Source organism: Symphalangus syndactylus, chromosome 6 (assembly GCF_028878055.3).
Source record: "Symphalangus syndactylus isolate Jambi chromosome 6, NHGRI_mSymSyn1-v2.1_pri, whole genome shotgun sequence".
In the NCBI taxonomy this organism is placed as follows: Eukaryota; Metazoa; Chordata; class Mammalia; order Primates; family Hylobatidae; genus Symphalangus; species Symphalangus syndactylus.
In genome coordinates this window covers 47,147,756-47,173,250 of record NC_072428.2, presented here as the reverse complement: position 1 = coordinate 47,173,250, position 25,495 = coordinate 47,147,756, and the positions used below count along the sequence as shown (strand labels likewise).

The 25,495-nt window shown below is 40.4% G+C and overlaps 1 protein-coding gene across 6 annotated transcripts in view; it reads right to left on the bottom strand.

Moving 5' to 3' along the window:
• DENND5A (DENN domain containing 5A) overlaps positions 1–25,495 on the bottom strand; it is a 136,015-nt gene that overhangs the window by 15,842 nt on the left and 94,678 nt on the right. For all 6 annotated transcript variants that reach the window (XM_055282451.2, XM_055282455.1, XM_055282453.2 and 3 more), the window contains 6 exons: positions 25,170–25,385; positions 24,425–24,659; positions 16,812–16,962; positions 16,043–16,136; positions 11,776–11,907; positions 6,369–6,521 (listed from right to left, as the gene is read on the bottom strand). In XM_055282451.2, the coding sequence (XP_055138426.1) occupies positions 6,369–6,521; positions 11,776–11,907; positions 16,043–16,136; positions 16,812–16,962; positions 24,425–24,659; positions 25,170–25,385 (981 nt within the window). The remainder of the gene's footprint in view (positions 1–6,368; positions 6,522–11,775; positions 11,908–16,042; positions 16,137–16,811; positions 16,963–24,424; positions 24,660–25,169; positions 25,386–25,495) is intronic.

Sequence of the window (25,495 nt, the reverse complement as noted above, 5' to 3'; positions counted from 1 at the left end):
GCTTCTGAAAAGATCATTTAACTTTTTAAGTTATACTTTCTGAGAAAAATTTTGTGCTATGGAATGAATGTGAAGATTTAGGGTCTTAAGATTTATCCCATGAGAATATTGAGGGTCTATTTTGTTTCTATTCACAAACTTGATCTACTCTGGGGAAAAAAAATCAAACATCTGAATGGTCAGAAACCCTCGCTGTAGATCAGCAAGCGGTCAAAATAAGCTTGCTGTATGTTTGTATTTCCTACAAAATTCATAAACTTAAAACCCAACAACTTCAAAGACAATTTTTAAAATATATAAAAACTAAAATTCGAAAATACCAGGTTTTATTCATCCAAATAACAAATATTTGAAAAAAAAATGTCTAACATTAATGAGACTTACAAATCCTATACACTGCTTCTAAGAAGGTCTATTGTTTCCTGTTGGGAGCCAAAAAGAAAAAAAATTTTTAATTTAAAAAACTTTAAAAAAAAAAAAAAGAAGAAGGTTGGCTGGGCGCAGTGGCTCACATCTGTAACCCTAGCACTTTGGGAGGCCGAGGTGGGTGGACCACCTGAAGTCAGGAGTTCGAGACCAGCCTGGCCAACAGGAGGAAACCCCATCTCTACTAAAATAAAAAATTAGGCATGCATGGTGACAGGCACCTGTAATCCCAGCTACTCAGGAGGCTGAGGCAGGAGAATTGCTTGAACCCAGGAGGCAGAGATTGCAGTGAGTCAAGATGGCACTACTGCACTCCAGCCTGGGCAACAGGGTGAGACTCCATTTAAAAAAAAAAAAAAAAAAAAGGTCTATTAATGTATCTAACAGATAATACAAGAGCTTAAAATATTTATGGTCTTTGACTTAGTAATTCAACTTCTAGAAATCCATTCATCCTTCCATCTACCACAACCATTAGAAAGTAGGCTCCCCAGCATCTAGGCAGACTAGGAAAGCAGCCTAAGAGAAATTAATAGAACTGTCTGAATGTGGCACACATTTAAGTACAGCTGGTGACCAGATAGCCTGACATGCAATAACACCAAAGAGCCAAGGACAAGGGCAAAATCAGGCCACTATACCAGAAGAAGGAAGCCCCTGGCTCACAATGATTACAGAGGTGAAGAGAAAGAGCAAGGGCAGGAGTGGAAGAGCACCAACTGGGCTGCTCTTTGGTCTTTCTAGTTCAAGAGACATAGCCTACTCTTTTTCCTCTTTTGCAAAAGGTCTGATTGGGATTGCAAGGTTCAATACAGCCTGACTATCCATTTATGGACATGGACACACAATAAACTGCATCAGATTCTACAAGAATGTCATAAGCAAGAAAGATAAGTAACAACTCCTTTTCATGTGTCAACCCTAAATGGCAGCAGTTACAAAACCAGTATGAAAAACCAAACCTCTATCTGATAGAAAAACATACCATAGGTGGAAGCCCATCTCCTCAGAAGACGTCACTGAAAGCCAAAGAGAGTGGTGAGGATAACAGAGGTTCTTATGAAGACTTGCTGCAGGCAGCCTTACATCCAAGCAGTCAAGGCTAGTAACAAAATTTAAGAGGCCAGCAGCAAAAATGCTGTTGGGGTTCTCTCTACTTTCTAAGCAGATAATAATGGGTGGTTGTTCAGGAAGGTACCCCCACAGGGGCATAATAAAATCACCCTCTGAGAGCAAATTTAGTCACAATCTGGGTGTATGATAAAGGACAGCAGGTAACCAGGGTGTGACCGCTGGATTGGAAGATAACTGAAGAATGTCTCAGCAGGATAAAGAAGCCAGCAAAACGGAGGCCTAGGGAGAACATGGTGTTAGGAACACAACATAGATCATCAGGGTCAATCTCCAGCTGAACATGTATCCCTATGGGCATTAAAGCCACGCCAGCAAGAACAGATCCTCACTCTCCTCTGGTGACATTGTCACTGCTTCACTTCCAGAGCTCCTCAGAACAAAATGGAACCTCAACTAAAAAGCCCCCATTATTTTGCACTGGTTTCTCACCAAACAAGCAGCCTATCTCTCCAAAACAAGAGGGAGCTCAAATGAACTCTAAAAGAAATTCCAGTCTGGCCAACATGGTGAAACCCCACTTCTACTAAAAATACAAAAAAATTAGCCGGACGTGGTGGCCTGAGCCTGTAATCCCAGCTACTTGTGAGGCTGAGGCAGGAGAACTGCTTGAACCAGGGAGGTGGAGGTTGCAGTGAGCCAAGATGGCACCACTACACTCCAGCCTGGGCAACAGAGCGAGACTCCATCTCAAAAAAAAAAAAAAAAAAAAAGATACAAAAATTAGCCAGGCATTGTGGTGCGGAGCTGTAGTCCCAGCTACTTGGCAGGCTGAGGTGGGAGAATCACTTGAACCCAGGATGTGGAGATTGCAGTGAGCTGAGATCATACCACTGCACTCCAGGCTGTGTGACAGAGCAAGAGTGTCAAAGGAAAGAGGGAAGGGGAGGGGAGGGGAGGGAAAGGGGAAGGAGGGACGGAAGGAAGGAAGGAGGGAAGGAAGGAAGGAAGGAAGGAAGGAAGGAAGGAAGGAAGGAAGGAAGGAAGGAAGGAAGGAAGGAAGGGTCTTACTGTGAGAATTCCTGCAGAATAATAAATTCCTCCTATGGTGAAAATTACTGCAGAATACAGTAGAACACAGACTTAGAACATATAATGATATGGTACTATTTTTCAAAATGCAGAAAGAAGCTTCATTAACTCCCTAGAAATTTTTGCAGTAAATATTTAAAAGTTTTCGGCATATATGTTTTACCTCAAAGCTAAAAGAGCTCAACTATAGTGCCAGGCTTGCTAAATGTTACGGAAAACGATAAAAGGATTATATGTATTCTACTCACTTGTTACAGAGAAAAAGAAACAAACCGTTCCATACAGAACCCAGCATAATAATAGCTGTCATATGTTGGATACTCATCACACGCCAGATATTTCCTTTCATTGCCTCTAATGATCACAGCTGAAAGGTATTTATTTAATTCTTTTAACTTATTTTAGGTTCAGGGACACACATGCAAGTTTGTTATATAGGTAAACTGCGTATCACAGGGGTCTGGTGTACAGATTATTTCATTATTCATGTAATAAGCCTTGTACCCCACAGGTAGTTTTTCAATCCTCTCCCTCCTCCCACTCTCCACTCTCAAGTAGGCCTTGGTGCCTCTTGTTCCCTTCTTTGTGTCCATGTGTACTCAATGTTTAGCTCCCACTTATAAGTGAGAACAAGCAGTATTTGGTTTTCTGTTCCTATATGAGTTCACTTAGGACTATGGTCTCCAGCTGCATCCATGTTGTTGCAAAGGCCATGATCTACTTCTTTTTTATGGCTGTATAGTGTTGCATAGTGTGTATGTATCACCTTTTCTTTATCTGGTCTACCGTTGATGGCCATTTAGGTTGATCATAACTTTGCCATTGTGAATAGTGCTACAATGAACATACACGTGCATATGTCTTTATGTTAGAACAATTAATATTCTGAAAGATAGGTTTTTATTAACTATCTATCTTTCATGGATTTGGATTTCAGAAAGTGCAAGTTGCTTATTTAAAGTCATCCAGTGGAGCCAGGATTCAAACCCAAGTCTTTCTGACTCACAGTTCATAGTGTTGCTACTACACCAGTCTCAAAATTTTAGGGATGCAATACACAATTTTTAACATTTAAAAAACTCTATAAATGCAGTGTTGTTTACAATACTGAAAAATCAGAATTAACCTAAATAATAATAATAAGAGACTAATAATAAGAGATTGATTAAAGTATGGCACATCTATACAACAGATGTAGTCATTAAAACTGAGATTTTACAATAACCACAAACATTCAGAGAGCCAGAAACCAGGCTCTGAGCTTAGTGCTTTACATTAATTATCAAATCCACACAGGGACCCAATGGATGTGGGTACTTTTAAAATTCCATCAGGCAGGGAACAGTGGCTTATGCCTGTGATCCCAGCAGTTTGGGGTGCTGAGGCAGGAGGATCACTTGAGCCCAGGAGTTCAAGACCAGCCAGGACAACATACAGAGACCTCATCTCTACAAAAAAAAAAAAAATTAGCTGGGCATGGTGCCACACGCCTGTAGTCTCAGTCTCCAAGAGTCTCCAAGCTGAGGTGGGAGGCTCAGTTGAGCCCAGGAGGTGAAGGCTGCAGTGAGCAGTGATCATGCTAGTGCACTCCAGTCTGGGCAACAAAGCAAGACTCTGTCTCAAAAATTAAATTAAATTAATATAAAATAAAATAAAATTCCATCATACATATAAGGAAACAGGCTTAGAGAAGCTAGGTAACTTGCTCAGTTTCATAAAGTTATTAAGTGGAAATAATACTTCAAACCCAGATCTGTCTGTTTTACAGTCAAGCTCTTAAACACTTACTATACTATCATCTAAAAATTAGTTAAGGACATAGAAAAGACATGAGATAAAAACAAAGCAAGTTGCAAAGCGTTACATACAGTATTAACTCATTTGGATTTTTTAAAAAACCACTTCATTGAGATATAATTCATATTACCATAAAATTCACACTTTTAAAGTATGCAATTTTCTGAACAAAAAAATCTGGTTTTTAGTATAGAGTTGTGCAATCATCACCACTATCTAATTCTAGAACATTTTCATCACCCCCAAAAGACACTCCATATGCATTAGTAGTCACTTCCCATTGCTCCCTTCCTCTAGCCTCTGGCAACCCTTAATCTACTTTCTGTCTATGGATTTGCCTATTTTAGACATTTTGTATAAATGAGATCATACAATCTGTGGCCTTTTGTGTCTGGCTTCTTTCACTTAGTATGTTTTCAGAGTTCATCCATGTTGTACCACAAGTAGGTACTTTATTCCCTTTATTGCTCAATAATATTCCAATGTATGGATATACCAAATATAGGTCACCCACTCATCAGCTGATAAATATGTGGGTCATAATAGCCTCATATGATGACGCTATTATGACTAATGCTGCTATGAACTTTTTCGTTGTTGTTGTTGTTGAGACAGAGTTTCGCTCTTTTTGCCTAGGCTGGAGTGCAACGGTGCAGTCTTGGCTCACTGCAACCTCTGCCTCCCAGGTTCAAGCGATTCTCCTGCCTCAGCCTCCCAAGTAGCTGGGATTACAGGCATGCACCACCACCTGGCTAATTTTGTATTTTTGGTAGAGACGGGGTTTCACCATGTTGATCAGGCTGGTCTCAAACTCCTGACCTCAAGTGATCCACCTGTCTTGGCCTCCCAAAATGCTGGGATTACAGGTGTGAGCCACTACGCCAGGCCTGCTATGAACATTTGTATACAAGTTTTTCTGTAGACATGTTTTCACTTATCTTGAGTATGTATCTAGAAGTGGGCTTGCTAAGGTCATATAAGAACTGTTTAACATTTTGAGGAACTGCCAGACTGTTTTCCAAAGTGGCTGCACCATTTTACATTCCCACCAGCAATGTATGAAAGTTCCCATTTCTCCACATCCTTAACACTTGTTACTTATTTTAACTACTCCAGTGGATGTGAAATAGTATCTCATTGTGGTTCCATTGGGTTTTTAAATATATAGCTATATACGCATGGGCATATGTGTGTACACAGAAGAATGCTCTGAAGAACATGTGTGGAAGATTGCTGCTATACCCATTAGAATGACACAGGAAGTCAAGAGATCTTGGTCTTTTTTGTTCACTGAGGTATTTCTAGTGCCTACAACAGTACCTGACATAGTAGGCCCTTGAGAAATACTAATGGATACTAATATGTATTTTCTAAATTTTCCATGATAAAACTTCTTTTCAAAATATTTCAAGTTATTTTCAAATTTAAAAATACATAAAAATAAAAGGTATCTATCTTGACTACCAATTGAAAACAGAGTATTTTGAAATAAGGAAATTCTCTGGGTATTAAGTGGAAAAATCAAACTTACTCAACTTCCTGAGGCCTTCTCTCAAATGTTTAGTTAAACCATCTGCATACAAAAGAAATGTTAATGACAGACTTTTTTCCCACTGTGAATATATGATTAGTCAAGAACCTTTAGTGTATGATTGGTACTTCCTGAGCTCCAACTTCTCTCTTTCTGGTCTATCTCTAGACTAGGGCCAGCTGCCAAACAGGACCTATCAGGTTGGCCTTCAGCTCTACCCCCAGGAAGAAAGATGCCTCTTTTTAAAAGTCTGACAAACACACAGATTTATAAAGCTTATCTTTAAGGAAAATAGTTTGGATCACATTTATTTATTTATTTCAAATCTCACTCCAGAGCACTGTGCACCATTCTTCAAAGATAGTCAGCTGGACAAAAAGAGTGTGAGAAAGCTAGTAACTGAAAACAGGAAGACAATTTGCTCAGCAATGAGAGGCAAGACATCCATTACCTGTTTCACTTGTAGTCCATGACTCCAGATCCTTTCCAGGAGATCACAAAGGCTGGCAATCAGGGTGTTCTCTTCCACCCCTGTGATGTTCACCTCCCCATGCCCTAGCTCCACAGCTTCTCGGCCCATCTTTTCCACCAGCATCCTCTTGGTCTACAAGGAAGCAGTCAACAGGATTAAATAACCACAGTGAGCAGGATTACATACAACCGGAGAGGGTTCGGACAGCCTGCACAGTACATCTGTTGAGCTGGGAAGGACAGGATGAATTAGCCCCAAGTCACAGAATATATTTATACCCACATAGGTCAGGTTACAAGGGAGTGCATGCTTTAAAAATGTAGTTAAGAAAGGCCGGGTGTGGTAGCTCACACCTGTAATCCCAGCACTCTGGGAGGCCTAGGCAGGCGGATCATGAGGTCAGGAGATCGAGACCATCCTGGCTAACACGGTGAAACCCTGTCTCTACTAAAAATGCAAAAAAATTAGCCGGGTGTGGTGGCGGGCGCCTGTAGTCCCAGCTACTCAGGAGGCTGAAACAGGAGAATGGCGTCAACCAAGGAGACGTAGCTTGCAGCAAGGTGAGATCGCGCCACTGCACTCCAGCCCGGGCGACAGAGCGACACTCCGTCTCAAAAAAAAAAAAAATGTAGTTAAGGACAGGATAAGAACACAGCAATCTTTATGACTCCTGGCCAGTGATTTCATCACTCTGTATTCAGTTTTTGCATTTATGAAAGAAACAAATAAACCCTTCAGTCATGCTCACCTCTGACATTCTCTGATTCCCACCTGCTTAAATGACCCTACTAAACAAACCTTTGAGCATACATACAACTTAGAAACATATCTGAAATAACTGTCAAGGGGACAAAAATTGAGGAGGTAATTTATTTTACATAAAAATTTCCAACTGCCTATTGTAAGATCATAACCAAGAAAACACACACTGCATAATGATAATCACAGTTTTTATTAAGTACTGTGTCAGGCATTGTACTTAGCATTTCATTATCTCATTTAAGCCTCCTAACAATCTATGAGGTAACTATTATTATTGTTCCCAATTTACCAATAAGGAAATTGAGAAATATAGTAATCAATATACTAAATTTAAACGTAGTATAAAACAATACAGTATATTTATAGTCTGTTTAAGTATAGTATAATTCTCTTAAGTAACTTGCCCAAAATCTATACTTAATATAGCACTATATTAAATTTTATATATATATATATATATATCCCAAAATGAAACAGCAAAGTAGCAATAGATCTGGCCTTTGAACCCATATCTGCCTGAACTTTGAGTCCAAGTTCGAAAGTAAGATTTAACTATGCTATAAATTTGTGATATATAAAAATCTAAGAAAAGGAAAACAAATCACCCCAATCCTACTTTTCAGAAGCAACAACTCTTAATATTTTGGCATATTTCTTTCCACTGTTACTGTTTTTAACCTTTTTATTGTGAAATATAATAGATATGTATGCTATTACATCATTATGACCAGCGCCAGGCCAGTACCTTTTTTTTTTTTTTTTTTGAAAAACAAGTTTCGCTCTTGTTGCAATGGCACGATCTCGGCTCACTGCAACCTCCGCCTCCCCAGTTCAAGCAATTCTCCAGCCTCAGCCTCCCAAGTAGCTGGGATTACAGGCATGCACCACCACACCTGGCTAATTTTGTATTTTTAGTAGAGACGGGGTTTCTCCATGTTGGTCAGGCTGGTCTCAAACTCCCGACCTCAAGTGATCTGCCCACCTCAGCCTCCCAAAGTGCTGGGATTACAGGCATGAGCCACTGTGCCTGGCCAGTATTTTATTTATAAATACTGTCTGTTTATACCTTTGAAGCACCCTACGTGCCCTCTTCCATTCACCTTCCCACTCTAGAAGCTATCACTTACACAACGAAACTACAGAAAAGCAAGAAAATTATTACCTATATTTTTAACCCTAAAATATATGGTTTGGTTTGCCTGTATGTATCTTTTTTTTTTTAAGACAGGGTCTCTCTCTATTGCCTAGACTGGAGTGCAGTGGCTCGATCATGGTTCACGTAGCCTCAACCTCCCAGACTCAACTGATCCTCCCACCTCAGCCCCCACAGTAGCTGGGACTATAGGCGTGCATGTTTCTTCTGTGATTTTTTTTTTTTTTTTCTTTAAGAGACTGGGTCTTGGCCGGTCGCGGTGGCTCACGCTTGTAATCCCAGCACTTTGGGAGGCCGAGGCGGGCGGATCACGAGGTCAGGAGATCGAGACCACGATGAAACCCCGTCTCTACTAAAAATACAAAAAAATTAGCCGGGCGTGGTGGCGGGCGCCTGTAGTCCCAGCTACTTGGAGAGGCTGAGGCAGGAGAATGGCGTGAACCCGGGAGGCGGAGCTTGCAGTGAGCCAAGATGCGCCACTGCACTCCAGCCTGGGCGACAGAGCGAGACTCCATCTCAAAAAAAAAAAAAAAAAAAGAGACTGGGTCTTAGCATGTTGCCCTGGCTGGGCCTGAACTCCCAGGCTCAAGCAATCCGCCCACCTCAGCCTCCCAAGTAGCTGGGATTACAGGTGTGTGCTGATACTCCTGGCTTATGATTTGCTTTTTCACTCATGTTTATATTTATGAAATTCATCCACACTGATGTGTATAACTGTTACCCATTTCCATTGTTGTATAGCATTCCACCATATGAATATACCACAATATATTTATTAATTGTCTTACTGATTGGCTTTCTCAACTGATTGGTTGTTTCCAGTTTGGGGCTATTAAAAGAATGCTGCTGTAAACTTCTTGTACATATCTCTTGGGACATGCTCCAAAAGTTTCTCTAGGGAATATACCTAGGAGAAGAATTACTAAACAATGCTGTTTTCCAAAATCACCATACCAATTTATACTTTCAACAGCCTGTTGCCCCATGTGCAAGCCAATACTTTGTGATGTTACACTGATTACTATATTTCTTCAATTCTATATGTACATTTTCCCACATATTAACATGTCTAAAATTGATATGTATTTCACAGTCATCATTGGCTAGGAATAGGAAGTTGTCACAGCCAGGTCATGCATCTCATGACTTAAGAATTTTGACAGTCCAGGTCGGTTGTGGTGGCTCAAACCTGTAATCCCAGCACTTTGGAGGCTGAGGCAGACAGATCACTTGAGGTCAGGAGTTCACTACCAGCCTGGTCAATATGATGAAACCCTGTCTCTACTAAAAATACAAAAATTAGCCAAGCATGGTGGTGCACTCCTGTAATCCCAGCCACTTGGGAGGCTGAGGCACAAGAATTGCTTGAACCTGGGAGGCAGAGGTTGCAGTGAGCTGAGATTGTGTCACTACACTCCAGCCTGGGTGACACAGTGAGACTCCATCTCAAAAAAAAAAAAAAAAAAAAAAAAAAAGAATGATAGTCCAGCAGCTTAGAAAAAAAAATGCAGAAATGCAGCATCACCCATGTTCTTCATAGTAGAAAGGCAGAAGAGACAAAATTGTATGGAAAAAAAATCACAGATATTAATTACTCAGAGTGAACTGACATAAGTTTTACACACACACACACACACACTGGCCACAATGCCTGGCCAGAGTTTTTTTTTAACCTGAATTTAAAATATCAGTACTGATATATTAATCAGCTTTTTTTTTGAGAGAGGGTCTCACTCTGCAGCCTTGACCTCCAGGGCTCAAATGATCCTCCTACCTCAGCCACCAAAGTAGCTGGGACTAAAGGTGTGCACCACTATGCCTTTTTTTTTTTTTTTTTTTTTTTTTTTTTTTTTTTTTTTTTTTTTTTTTTTTTAGTAGAGATGAGGTTTTGCCATGTTGCTTAGCCTGGCCTCAAACTTCTGGGCTCGAGTGATTCACCCACCTCAATCTCCCAAAGTGCCGGGATTACAGGCATGAGCCACTGTGCCCTGCCAATCTAGCTTTAAACAGTAATAATTTCTTCTGCAAGAGACAGCATATTTTATTTCGTCCTATAAATGAATATCACTTCAAATGGGCACCACTTAGAACTGAAAGTGCAGGAGACTATTTTTATTCCATTGATAAATAAATAGGATGTAGTAGAGACTGAGTTAGTTGAACTGCCCTAAAATTATGGTATGCTGACTTGGTTGAAAGATTCTTTTTATTAGAAAAGACATTTAAATTCATAACTAAAACATTAAAAATTAAGAATGAATGTCTTTGTAGAACAGAGAAAAACATCCAAACAATCTAAGCTTAAACTGAATGACACATTTTAGCCTGGCACATAGTATGTACCCAGTAAATTTCTGTTTCTAGATATATCATTGCTATCAGATTAAAATAAAGGGGCAAAAATATTTGCATATACGTAAGACTAATCTGTTGAAGTAAGTTAGAGTGAAGACTAGTCTGATTTAAAGTACTGTAAAATGTCAAAAATTTAAAACTATGCCTGTAACCCCAGCTACTCAGGAAGCTGAGGTAGAAGGATCACTTAAGCCCAGGAGTTCAAGACGAGCCTGGGCAATATAGTGAGATCCTGTCTTAAAAAAAGTTTTTTATTAAATTAAAAACTACATCTCTCTGTTGTTCTTTTTTTTGTTTTGAGATGGAGTCTTGCCCTGTCGCCCAGGCTGGAGTGCAATGGCGGGACCTCGGCTCAATGCAACCTCCGCCTCCCGGGTTCAAGAGATTCTCCTGCCTCAGTCTCCCAAGTAGCTGGGATTACAGGTGCATGCCACCACGCCTGGCTAAATTTTTTGTGTCTTTAGTAGAGACGGGGTTTCACCATGTTGGCCAGGCTGGTCTTGAACTCCTGACCTCATGATCTGCCTGCCTCAGCCTCCCAAAGTGCTGGGATTACAGGCGTGAGCCCCTGCGCCCGGCTTGTTGTTCATTTTTATAGAATATACATTAAGTTTTTATCAAGCAAAGCATGCATACTCTCAATTAATGGTATATTTTATTTAAAACAAATACACCCAATTTCAAATTAACAGGATTTTAAAATTAGTACTGTCTCATTATATTAACGATTTTTTTTTTAAGACAGAGTCTCGCTCTGTTGCCCAGGCAGGAGTGCAATGGTGCCATCATAGCTCACTGTAGCCTTGACTTCCCAGGTTCAAGCAATCCTCCCACTTCAACCTCCCAAGTATCTGGGACTACAGGTGTGTGCCACCATGCCCATCTTAATACTTTTGTAAAGACAGGGGCTCACTACATTCTCCAAGTTGGTCTTGAACTCATGGGCTCAAGCAGTCCTCCTGCCATGGTCTCCCAAAGTGCTGGGATTACAGGCATGAGCCATCACGCCCAGCCAACAGTATTTTTAAAATCCAGAGGGAGTGGTCAGAGCCAATCCTTGGTCTTACCTTGGCTGCTAACAGAAATAGCACACATACAGAGATGTCCACAGCTTACCTTATTGCGGCATTCCTTCAGCAGGCCCTCTACAAACTTCCAATTGGTCTGGGCAATCACTGATGGAGAGAGGTTGGACAGTTTGGGCTGGCGGATAGTGCTGCCCATAGTCCTGGCTTCCTGGATGTACTTCTATATCAAACAGAAAAATAAAGACCCTTTGTGTCCATGTACATAAACCAAAGGTCAGCAGTACTGATGGGTGCCTGAAGAGGGCATTATTTTCTCACTTTTTTTTTTTTTTTTTTTTTGAGACGAATCTTGCTCTGTCGCCAGGCTGGAGTGCAGTGGCGCGATCTCAGCTCGCTGCAACCTCCACCTCCCAGGCTCAAGCGATCCTCCTGCCTCAGCCTCCTGAGTGGCTGGGACTACGGGCACGCGCCACCACGCCCAGCTAATTTTTTGTATTTTAGTAGAGACAGGGTTTCACCATGTTGGCCAGAATGGTCTTTATCTCCTGACCTGGTGATCCATCTGCCTCAGTCTCCCAAAGTACTGAGATTACAGGCATGAGCCACCGTGCCCAGCTTATCTTCTCACACTTTCTTAGCTGCCTCTTTCTAGGCTCAGATAGTTTAATTTAAATTTTTAATTTAATTCTTGTATTAAAGGGAAAAACTGAGATGATGGTTTCTGTTTTAGCTGATGTAAAGCACTCCCTGAATGGTATAATTACCTTTGATTTAAAGATACAACAATCAGGCAGGGCACAGTGGCTCACGCCTGTAATCCCAGCACTTTGGGAGGCTGAGGTGAGCGGATCACAAGGTCAGGAGTTCAAGACCAGCCTGGCCAACATAGTGAAACTCCATCTTTACTAAAAATATAAAAATTAGCCAGGTGTGGTGGTGCATGCCCGTAATCCCAGCTACTAGGGAGGCTGAGGCAGGAGAATCGCTTGAACTCGGGAGGTGGAGGTTGTGGTGAGCTGGTGAGCCGAGATCGCACCACTGCACTCCTGAGCAACAGAGCGAGACTCCATCGCAAAAATAAATTAATTAATTAATTAATTTAATTTAATTAAAAAAGATACAAGAGTCAAAAACACATGACTACAGCAAATCTCAAATCTCTGAGTAACATTGAGAAAATAATTTCCCCCACCAAGCTGAGAGGAATTTAACTCCTCGGCTCATATCAAAGATATCTACCCTTTCTATCATAAAGTATAAAATTAAGGCCTGGAAAATAAGATTGCACACTCAAAACAACAACTGCAATTATTTTGTATAATGTGCTGTGATTCTTCTTCATATGTTGTTTAACCCAGAACCCACATCAATGCAGTAAAATGCACTCTGATATCCTCTCAGTAGGTTCATAACCAACATTTTTACCTTAAACTTCTCCCTTCCCCCCATATTTATTCCAGTGGCATAACTCTGTCCATTCTATCTTATGGCCCCTTAATCTGTCTCTACTACCAACCCCCCAAGGTTAGGGTCCAGTTACTATTACTTGGACTGCTGTTACTTGTCGAGATAGCTGGCAAGTTTGGTATCTCCATACCACCCTCCTCCAAAATATTCTGCCCACAGCCTCCTTTACACATTTACACACGAAACTTTAGATCCTGCCATGTCCTCTACTTGAAATGCTCTTCTTATAGCTCCAGGGAGATGAAAAATTAAAAAAAAAGAAAAAGAAAAATAGCCAGGAGCAGTGGCTCACGCCTGTAATCCCAGCACTTTGGGGGGCTGATCACTTGAGCTCAGAAGTTTGAGACCATCCTGGGCAACATGAAGAAACCCTGTCTCTACCAAAAATACAAAAAAACAAAACAAAACAAAAAAATTAGCCGGGAATGGTGGCGTGTGTCTGTGGTCCCAGCTACTAGAGAGGCTGAGGTGGGAGGATCACCTGAGCCTGGGAGGCAGAGGTTGCAGTGAGCCAAGATTACACCATTGCACCCCAACCTGGGTGACAGAGTAAGACCCCATTTCAAAATAAAATAAAAGCTCTTCTAACAATCCCATCATTCTCTAAGGCTTAAAGAGATGCTTGCTCCTCTTCCAAATCATCTTGCTTGATGATGACCCCAAGTAGAAGTAACCTCTGCTTTCTCTAATCAGTAATCAAACATTGGTTTGCTCCTCATATGGTCATTTCAAAAGCTTATTCTCTTGAAGTTATCTTTCTATCTGACTTTGCTCCCTTATATCAACTGGTATTCCCTGAGGACAAGACTAACCTCTTTTGTCACCTTTGTATTTCAAAGTGTTTACCTCAGTGATTTTTCTTTTTTTTGCTTTAGCAAAGAATTCCTTGATACCTCAGTGATATGGTTTGGCTGTGACCCCATTCAAATCTCATCTTGAACTGTAGCTCCTACAATTCCCACATGTTGTGGGAGGGACCCAGTGGGAGGTAATTGAGTCACGGGGTAGATCTTTCCCGAGCTGTTCTCGTGACAGTGCATGTCTCATGAGATCTGATGGTTTTATAAGGGGGAATTTCCCTGCACAAGCTCTCTCTTTGTCCACTGCCATCCACGTAAGATGTGACTTGCTCCTCCTTGCTGTCCACCATGATTGTGAAGCCTCCCCAGCCATGTGGAACTGTGAGTCCATTAAATCTTTCTTTTGTAAATTGCCCAGTCTTGTGTATGTCTTTATCAGCAACATGAAAACGGACTAATACACTCAGTGATTCTGACCAAGAAAATGTGATCAATAAACACTGCTGAAAATAGTAATGAGGAGGTTAGGTGGAAGACAGACTTTTAAAATAACACAAATAACCAATATTTCTTATGCTACTCTCACAAAAAAAAAATCTCAGTGCAACTGTATCCTATAAATCAGCAGTTGAAAATTCATAACCATATCTTACAATTTTAATTTATTCATTAAAAACATAGCAAAGGGAGAATATGTTATTTATTTTCCAATTCACTGAGCTGCCAGACACATGAAAACAGTATGCCTTCTTGGGTTCTCTCTGTGCAAGATGAAAATTACACGGTCTTTTCTCAAAGATAAGTTACTGAAATAGGTTTCTGAAGTTAACACTCATTTTCACAACTTCTTTGCAACTAAGTAAGGCAGGGTCTACAACCTGAAGTTTATAACTAGAAACTTAAGAAGCAAGTTACAGTAGAGCTGAGAAACTCAGCTTACAAGCAATGAAGATTCAGGAGGCAAATTCAAGAATCTTGGGTTTCCAGGTACCTGATAATAATGTTCCTCTCCTTTAGTCTTTTTAAGAAGAAGAAAAAAAAAAATCAAGATTATCTATTTTAATTTAAGGTAAGAAACAGTAGGAAAAAAACTCTAACAAAATTAACTTCTTTCTGGGCTGGGCACAGTGGCTCACACCTATAATCCCAGCACTTTGGGAGGCTGAGGCAGGCAGATTACCCGAGGTCAGGTGTTTGAGACCAGCCTGGCCAACGTGGTGAAACCCCGTCTCTACTAAAAATACAGAAATTGGCCGAGCGCGGTGGCTCACGCCTGTAATCCCAGCACTTTGGGAGGCCAAGGCGGGCGGATCACAAGGTCAGGAGATCGAGACCATCCTGGCTAACACAGTGAAACCCCATCTCTACTAAAAATACAAAAAATTAGCCGGGCGAGATGGCGGGCGCCTGTAGTCCCAGCTACTCGGGAGGCTGAGGCAGGAGAATGGCGTGAGCCCCGGGGGGCGGAGCCTGCAGTGAGCCTAAATCGCGCCACTGCACTCCAGCCTGGGCGACAGTGAGACTCTGTCTCAAAAAAAAAAAAAATACAGACATTAGCTGGGCGTGGTGGTGGTGCCTGTAATTCCAGCTACTCAAGAGGCTGAGGCAGGGGAATCTCTTGAACCCAGGAGGTGGAGGCTGCAGTGAGCCGAGATGGCTCCACTGCACTCCAGCCTGGGCGATAAAAGCGAGACTCTGTCTCAAACAAAAAAAGAAATTTAAAAAATTAACTTTTTTCCTATATACACACGCACACAAAAAAGACTCACACCAATTTTTAAAGGATTTCTCCCAAGTTTCAGACTCTTAACTTCTGAGGTTCCTATCGAACTCCCCAGGGAGCATCATGCATGAGAAATTACAACACGGTTAGTAGCCAACTGGAATTTGCAAAACATCCTACATTCTGATTTGTGATAACCCAGGCCCAGCATTAGATATCAGGAACTAGACCTATTATTAACCCTTCTTTACGTGGTGAGGTCATTGCTGAGACATTTGAATCAGACCAGAGAACAGGAAATGAGAAAGAGAAGGAGTGCATAGCATGACAGCAAGGTCATCCTTGTCATTCTTAAGGTATCTTACCTCCCTCTGGTCATTATCTAAACGCAGGTGTTCTGTGTGCTGCTTCTGCCGATCTTTCCGCCTCCACTGGGCAGGGGCATTCCTTTTCGTCCACCTAACACAATCAGAACCAAAGCAGGCAATTAATAATGTCTCACTTAAAAAGCAATGTCAACTAACACAAGAGAACATGAACGACTAAGAGTCAATGCTGGACACAGGAAATGACCAAGAAGTCACCAGAGACAGCTCAGAGACCTCGAGGAAGAGCAGATTTAAGATGAGTGACTGGACATGAGAGAGATACCTCCTCATGGAACATGTCTCTCTTGAAACATCTACAAACACTTGACATAGATCTATAACTATGTTCACTTAACTCTATCTGGGCTTTGATACAGTCATCTTCAAAAGTAACTAATGAGTAATTCTGCTAACTTAACTACTTTTCAGTTCAGGCTCTGATTATTTCAACTGCCATTTATTAAATACAATGCTAGCTTGCTGTTGAATGGGATCCAGGCATGAGATGATTTTAACCCATCTGCAGCTTTTTGCAGGTCCTAGACATATGGAGCTATCCCAATCTGCATAGTGGAGGCAGAACTGAAAGATATTCTGTCACATACTTTCTTGTTCAAACAAGCAAACAACCTAGATAGTCTGGGTCTTCTCCATATCTGCTTTAGAAAATTACAAGGTCTTCTGGGGGTAACAGCTCTAGCCCAGATACAAGATGACCCTATTACAGCTAGGGAGTTGGATTAGTGAATCCCTGGGGTTGACTCACTTGTTGCTGGCTGGCCCAGTGGAAAGTACATCAGACTGCAGCTTCGGGAAGAAGCCCGGCTCATATTTCCCTTGTCCAATCTTCATGTCAAGTAAATGTGGGTGAAGTGCAGTATGGTCAATTTTTGCCAGACGCAGCTCAATTGCTTTCTCTGGATGAGAACACACACACACACACACAAATAAATCAAGTCAAACATTCTTTAAGAATCTAGCTACTCTTCCATTTCCAGCCAAGATAGAGTAAAAGGGACTGATTTTCCTGCCTAATAGGAAAAAACCCATGCAAAATATATAAAATGATAAACTTCAGAATACTGGACATCAGGCAATGAAGGACAGGACCCTGAGAAACAGGTAACAAATGAGGTAACCCCTAGAACTATCCCAGCTAACTGCTTAGAGAAAGCTTCCAGGCTGTGGCTCAGGGAGGGCAGTTCTAGGCAGACTGGTAGACTCCCTGAGTTAAGGAGACCAAGGTGGCTAGAGTTCATATGAATGGTACCAGAGAAGAGAGAGAATCCAGGGGATCTGCAGGGCATTCAGCAGGGTAATGGGTCAGTTCACGCAAGTAAAGAAACTACTCAAGGCTGGAGAAAGAATCACCGTAAAGGATTAGAAGAAACAATACAAAATGCTCACACAGGGCTGGGAATAATGCCTGTCCCCACCTGCCAGACTGGAAAACCTAATCACTCGTGGGGCACTGAGTAAAGTACTCAGAGGGTCTTGCCTCAGTAGTGGAGAATTAATCACAGCCTAAAGGATGCTCTGGTCCTGCCAGAGGAAAACACAAAGGAAAAAGGAAAACACAAAGACATCAAATTATTTCTAAGTAACTTAACTACATCCCAGAACAAAGATTGAGAATATTTATAGGAATATAGAAGTGTCCAGGACCCATATAGTAAAATTCACAGTGTCTGGCATCTAATCAAAGATTACCAGGGCCTGGTAGCTTGCGCCTGTAATACTAGCACTTTGGGAGGCCAAAGTGAGGGTATCATTTAAGGCCAGGACTTCAAGACCAGCCTGGGCAACATGGTGAGACCTCGTCTCTTCAAAAAATAAAAAAAAAATGAGCCAGACATGGTGGCATATACCTTTATTCCTAGCTATTCAGGAGGCCAAGGCCAGAAGATCACTTGAGCCCAGGAGTTTAAGGTTACGGTGAGCTATAATTCACTAACTCCAGCCTGGGCAACAAAGCAGAACCTCTTAAAAACAAACAAACAAATAACAACAACAACAAAAAACTAGAAACATGGAACTCAAACTTCTGAAGATGAAAGCTGTAATATCTGAGATGAAAAATACATGGGCTGGGTTAAAAGCACACTCAACAATGCAGGAGAAAAAATGAGTGAGCTTGAAGCCATAGCAACAGAAATGATCCCAAAGAAGTCACAAAGAGAGAGAAAAAACTGTTGCCATCAAAAGAGTATCAGTGGTGCTGGGATAACTTTATGCAATCCCAGATATTACACGTATGTGTAATTGCAGTCCCTAAGGTAGGGATAGGGAGAACAGAAAAATTACTAGAAGAAATACTGGCCAGAATTTTTACAAATTTGATGTAAACAAAAAATTCACAGATCTAAAAAGCACAATGCACTGCAAGCACAAGAATCATGAAGGAAACTACACCAAAGCCACATCATAATCAAATTGCTCAAAATCAGTGATAAAAAGAAAATCTTAAAATCTGCTAGAGAAAGTAGACATTTTGTATACAGAAAAGATCAAAATTAAGGATGACAGCAGATTTCTTATCAGAAAACAATGGAAGTGTAATATGGTTTGGCTCCATGTCCACACCCAAATCTCACCTTGAACTGTAATAATCCCCATGTGTTGTGGGAGGGACCCGGTGGGAGATAATTGAATCACAGGGGCGGTTTCCCTCATGCTGTTCTCACGATAGTGAGTGAGTTCTCATAGATAATGATGGTTTTATTTTATTTTTTTTTTTTGAGACGGAGTCTTGCTCTTTCGCCCAGGCTGGAGTGCAGTGGCGCAATCTCGGCTCACTGCAAGCTCCGCGTCCCGGGTTCACGCCAGATAATGATGGTTTTATAAGCATCTAGCATTTGCCCTCCTGGCACTCATTCTTTCTCCTGCTGTGCTGTGAAGAGGTGCCTTCCACCATGCTTGTAAGTTTCTTGAGGCATTCCCAGCCATGCGGAACTGAGTCAATTAAACCTCTTTCCTTTATAAATTACCCAGTCTTGGGTATTTCTTCATAGCAGCATGAGAACAAACTAATTACAAAGTGAGAAGACAGAGGAGCGACATCTTTTTTTTATTTTATTTTTTTTGAGACAGGGTCTCATTCTGTCGCCCAAGCAAGAGTGCAGTGGTGCAATCTTGGCTCACTACAACCTCCACCTTCCGGGTTCAAGCGATTCTTGTGCCTCAGCCTCTTGAGTAGCTTGGACTACAAGCACGTACTATCATGCCTGGCTAATTTTTTTTTTTTTTTGTATGTTTAGTAGCAACGGGGTTTCACCATGTTGGCCAGGCTGGTCTCAAACTCCTGACCTCAAGTGTTCTGCCCACCTCAGACTCCCAAAGTGCTGGGATTACAGGCATGAGCCACTGCGCCTGGCCTGGAGCAACAACTTCAGAGTACAGAAAGAAAAAAACTATTAACCTATACTCAGGGAAGATACCTTTCAAAGACAAAAGAATTACAAAAGCTGAAAGAATTCATCACCAGCAGATCTACACTACAAGAAATGTTAAAGGAAGTCTTTCTGGCAGTAGGAAAATAATACCAGATGGAAGTATGGATCTACAGAAAAGAAAGAAGAGCACCAGAAATGCTAACTACACAGTTAATGTATTAGATTTTGTACTTATTATTCAAATCTCTTTAAAAGGTAATTGACAGTTTAAACAAAAATGAAACAAAAATGACCATGTAGTGTTAGGTTTACGATATACGTAAAAGTAAAATAAATGACAATAGCACGTAGGCTAGGAAGAGAGAAATGGAAATAGAGTTTTGTGAAGTTCTTTTTTGCTGTTGTTTAGAGACAGGGTCTCATCATGTGATCCAAGTTGGACTCAAACTCCTGGGCTCAGGCAACCCTCCCCCTTCAGCCTCCCAAGCAGCTGGGACTACGGGTGCACATGACTGTGCCTGGCAGTTCTGTACAGTTCTTATACTATGTGGAAAGTGATATTGTACCACCTAAAAGTAGACTGTGATAAGTTAAATGTGTACTATAAATCCTAAAGCAACTGCTAAAATAACACAAGTTATAGCTAGTAAACCAACAAAGTAGATAAAATGAAATCATAAAAAAAATTGAAAGGCCGGGCACGGTGGCTCACGCCTGTAATCCCAACGCTTTGGGAGGCCAAGGCGGGCAGATCACAAGGTCAGGAGATCGAGACCACAGTGAAACCCCGTCTCTACTAAAAATACAAAAAATTAGCTGGGTGCAGCAGCGGGCACCTATAGTCCCAGCTACTCGGGAGGCTGAGGCAAGAGAATGGCATGAACGGAAGGCGGAGGTTGCAGTGAGTCTAGATCCCGCCACTGCACTCCAGCCTGGGCAACAGAGCAAGACTCCGTCTCAAAAAAAAAAAAAGAAAAAAATTGAAAATATTCAATTAGTACACAAGAGGGCAGAAAAAGAAGAAAAGGGAACAAAGAACAGATGGGACAAATAGAAAACAAACAGCAAAATGACAGGCTTAAACCCAGCAATATCAATAATCACATTAAATGTACATGGTCTAAAGACCTCAATTAAAAATCTGAAACTGTCAAATTCAATAAAAATGCAAAACCCAATTACATGCTGCCTACAATAAATACCCTTTAAATATAAAGACACAAATAGATTAAAAGTAAAATAATGAAAAAGATATGCCCTGTTAGCACTAGTCAAAAGAAAGCTGGAGTAGTTATTAATAACAGACAAAATAGATTTCACAGTAAAGAATATTACTCTGAATAAAGAAGGTTATTTTTTTTTTTTTTAGAAAAAAAATTAAAAATTAGCCAGGCATGGCGGCACACATCTATTGTCCTAGCTACTCGGGAAGCTAAGACGAGAGGATCCCTTCAGCCCACTAGTTCAAAGTTACAGAAAACCATGGCCACAGCACTGCACTCTAGCCTGAGCAACAGAGCGAGACCCCATCACCATTAAAACAACAAAAAAAGAAAAAATCAATATAATTCACCATATTAACAAACTAAAGCTAAAAACCATATAATTACCTCGGTAGATACAGAAAAAGCATTTGACAAAATTCAACATCCACCTCAGATAAAAACTCTGAACAAACTAGTAAGATCCTTAACTGCTAAAGGTTATCTATGAAAAACTTATAGGAATAAGATGCCCACTCTCACCACTTCTATTTGACTTCGTACTAGAGGTTCTAGCCAGTGTAACACAGAAAAAAAAAAAAAAAATAAGAGGAAGAAAAAGAAAAGGAAAAGAAATAAAAGGCATCCAAGGGTGGTGGAAAGGAAAAGTAAAACTATCATTATTCACAGGTTATGTGACTGTCTATGTGGAAAATCTGATGGATGTACAAAAAAGCTATTAAAAGTTAGTTTAGTATGGTTGCAGGACACAATTTAAACATACAAAATACTATTACAGTTCTATATACTAGCAATGAATAATCAGAAATTAAAATTAAGAAAGCAATACAATAGCACCAAATTTATATAACACAAAACAATTTAAAATAACACCAAAAAATATGAACTACTTAGGGAAAAATCTGATAAGACATATAAAACCTGTACCCTGAAAAGTACATAATGCTATTGAGAAAAATTAAAGATGACCTAAATAAATGGAAAGATATGCCATGTTAATGGATCAGAAGACTTGGTACTGTTAGGATGTCAAATATCAATCAAAATCTTAGAAGGTTTCTTTGCAGAAGTTGGCAAGTTGACTCTAAATATGTATGGAAATACAAAGAACCCAGAATAGCCAAAACAACTTTGAAAAGAAGAACAAAGTTAGAAGATTAACACTACTTGATTTCAAGATTTATATTAAGCTACAGTAATCATTTAATGTAAGCTACAGTAATCAAGACAGTGTGATATTGGTATAAATGTAGACCAACAGATCAATGAAACAGAACAGAGAATCCGAAGCAGACAAACACATATACAGACTAATAACATTTTGACAAAAGCAAAAAGGCAATTCATTAGAGAAAGGATGGTCTTTTCAATAGATGAATATCTATATGAAAAAAAATGGACCCATAACTTATACTACTTACAAAATTAACTTGAAATGGATCAGAGACCTGAACGTAAAACCTAAAACTCTAAAACTTCTACAGTGAAATACAGGAGAAAATCTCTATGTGACCTTGGTAGGGCAAAAATGTCTTAGATACAATAAAAGCATAATCCAACTGATAAATTGGGCCTCATTAAAATAAAAGATTTTGTTCTCAAAAACACACTGTTAAGAGAAATTAGGCACACACAAATCAAAATCACGTCTCCCTTACATTTTCTAGTCTTCTCTCTTTACCTTTCACTCCTGTTCCAGGACCCTCATTAAGATGACAGTCCTTTTGGCAAAGGCTTGAGGACAAGTTCTCCATGCAATTAGACTACTTTAACTCAGTTAGAACATAGGTTCCTGAACTAGAAAATGTAAGACTTTGAACTAGAAAATGCAAGACTTTGTCTAAACTGTCAGCAGTTATATCTTCAAAGCCTAGAAACAAGCCTGGCATATTTATTCATTTGGCAAATATTTCTTGAAGACTTGCCATACATTCGGCATCTGGTAGGTAGTTATAAAATGCAGCAAATGAACGACCAAAATACACAAAAATGCGTTAACAAGGACACTGAACATCCTGCAGGAAGTGAACACACTACTTAATCTAGTACTTCAAGCTAAAACCATTCTCTAGCTAAACTGATGTAGATGAGTCCTCTAAACAAAAGGACATGTTCAATCATTTGTGTAGATTATAACATCCCTACGTGCTGGGTACAATGCCAGAAGAATGGGGGTAAGAAAATGAGTAAATACAATCTCTGTCCTTAAGTTGTTCCCTAATAATGATAGCTAGAAAAAGTAGAGATTATTGAGTAAAAGCATGCACAAAACACCACAGGAACACAGAGGAAGATCAACTGACTCAGTCTGGGGGCATCAGAGAAGGCTTCATAGAGAAGGAAACATATCTGCTAGGTTTGTGTGGCAAATACCATCAACTGCTTACTCATAATTCATTCACCCCTTCTTTCTTGCTTATAGACCTTCATACTGTTCAGGGTAACATTATACCCAGTTCAATGTTTACTTTCACAGCTTCCCATGCACTTGAGGGTGATCATATCATATGATTTTGGCCTATGAGACAATGAAAGTTGTTAGAAATTTCTGGGAAAGCTTTTGCTTTCTGATAAAAGTGGGAAAAATAGGCTGGGCACAGTGGCTCACGCCTATAATCCTAGCACTTTGGAATGCAGAGGTGGGAGGACTGCTTGAGCCCAAGAGTTTGAGGCCAGCCTGGGCAACATGGTGAGACTCTGTCTCTACAAAATATAAAAAATTAGCCAGGTATGGTGGTATGTGCCTGCAGTCCTAGCTACATGGGAGGCTGAGGTGAGAGAATTGCTTGAGCCTAGGAAGTCAAGGCTGTGGTGAGCCATAATCGCACCACTACCCTCTAGCCTAGGCAACCGAGTGAGACCCTGTCTCAAAAAAAAATAATAAAAAAATAAAATAAAATAAAGAAAAAAAAAGGTGGAATGGCAAATATAGCTGGCATCAACCTTCCCCTCTTCTTGCCTCAAATGTGAATATGAAAAGCTTCTGGGGCTGGGGCTGGGTGTGGTGGTTCATGTGAGTAATGCCAACACTTTGGGAGGCCAAGACAGGAGGATTACTTGAACGCAAAAATTCAAGACCAGATGGAGCATAGCAAAACCCTGTCTCTATAAAAAAAAATTTTTTTTTAATTAGCCAGGCATGGGAGCACATGCCTGTAGTCCTAGTTGCTTGGGAGGCTGAGGCAAGAGAAACACTTGAGCCCAAGAGTTCAAAGTTGCAGTGAGCTATGTTCACACCACTGCATTTTAGCCTGGGTGACAGAGAGAGACTCTGTCACACACGCAGAAAAAAGGGCAGAAAAGAAAGAGCTTCTGTAACCATGAGGCTTTCATTGACATCCTTTAAAAAAAAAAAAAAATGAGGCAACAGTATGACCATAAAAGCCAACAACAAGGATTCACTGAATAAAAAGACAGAATCTCAGTTCTTGATTACATCGTTGAGCAGCTGAACCAACACCAGCAACCACCAATTGTGTACTTCTTACTAATATAAGAAAAATAACCCCCTATTTGTTTAACCCACTGCTGATTAGGGTCTCTACTACATACAATGAGATCCATTCCTAACTAACAGTGTTAAAGGATGAGAAGAAGATAACCAGGCAAAAAAGGAAAAAAAAAAAAACAACGAAGAAGACTACAGGCAATGGGAACCACATACACAAAGGCAGAAACATAAAGAGGCTGGCATATTTAGGAAAAGGGACATGTTAATTACATAATCCAAGAGGCTAGAATGTACAGTTCCAAGGAGGCCTTACCTGCTTCATCCACAGTGGTACACTTCTGGTACATGGATGTACGGAGAGTAGGTGTCCGGACATTCAACAGCCTGATCTTGTCAACTCGGGAATCAAATACCCGGAGCACAGGGTCTTTATCATCATCATCATGACACATTATTTTGTTGTCAATAAAAGATGCAAACATCTGAGTCTCTAGGAATCTTGAGAGGAAGGGCAGGTAGGGCTCAGGCTGATCTGACAGAAAAGATGCCTGGTGGGACCAAAAAGAAGCAGTAATTGACAAGGAAAACAGTAATGTCAATGTGCCCAAGGGATCCAGTAGGTTAATTATTCTCTGAAGCTGCCTAGGTCTTTAAGAAAACCAAGCTGCAAAATCTCTACATTTAAAAAAAAAAACAAAAACCACTCATGTAAGTTCAGATATCTTAAAACTTTGACACTGGAACAAACTCACTTGGGTAACCTATTGAGTCAACCAATCTTCCCAGAATCCTGATGTTCACTCTACATGTATATCTTTGCCTTAAGAGATCCCTTTGGCTGAAGGTAAATCATCTGATAATAATAATCAACACATCTATTCATAAGCAACAAGACCTATTTTATCAACATCAAATGGACCAACATCAAATGGACCATAAACTTGTTTCCAGCGTATAATAATCTTCCATTACTTCTTCGAGTAATTTTCCATTATTTCTTCAAGACATAACTGGCAAGTTCTCATTTCTCACCACCTCCCAAGCAGGATTACACTCACTTTATCAAAGTTTTGCATTTGCTCCCTGTTGGTAAACCAGGATTCCTTATCCTGGCTGGGTTGGATGACAAACACCTCATAATCTGCAAACATCTGAGTGAAACGATTTGCAAAAACTTCCCGGATCTGAATGTTTAGCTGGTAAATCCTGAGTTCTTCTTCATCACACTGAACTTTGAGATCCTTATTGCTGCTGGGGTCTTCACGTACTTCCAACTACAAAAAAAGAAAAAGCAGTTGAGAACACATACACTTTTTCCTTTTAACCCAAGGAATGCAATTCCTGATGTTTTTATCTGATTTTTTTTACAGTGCTCATTTACTTG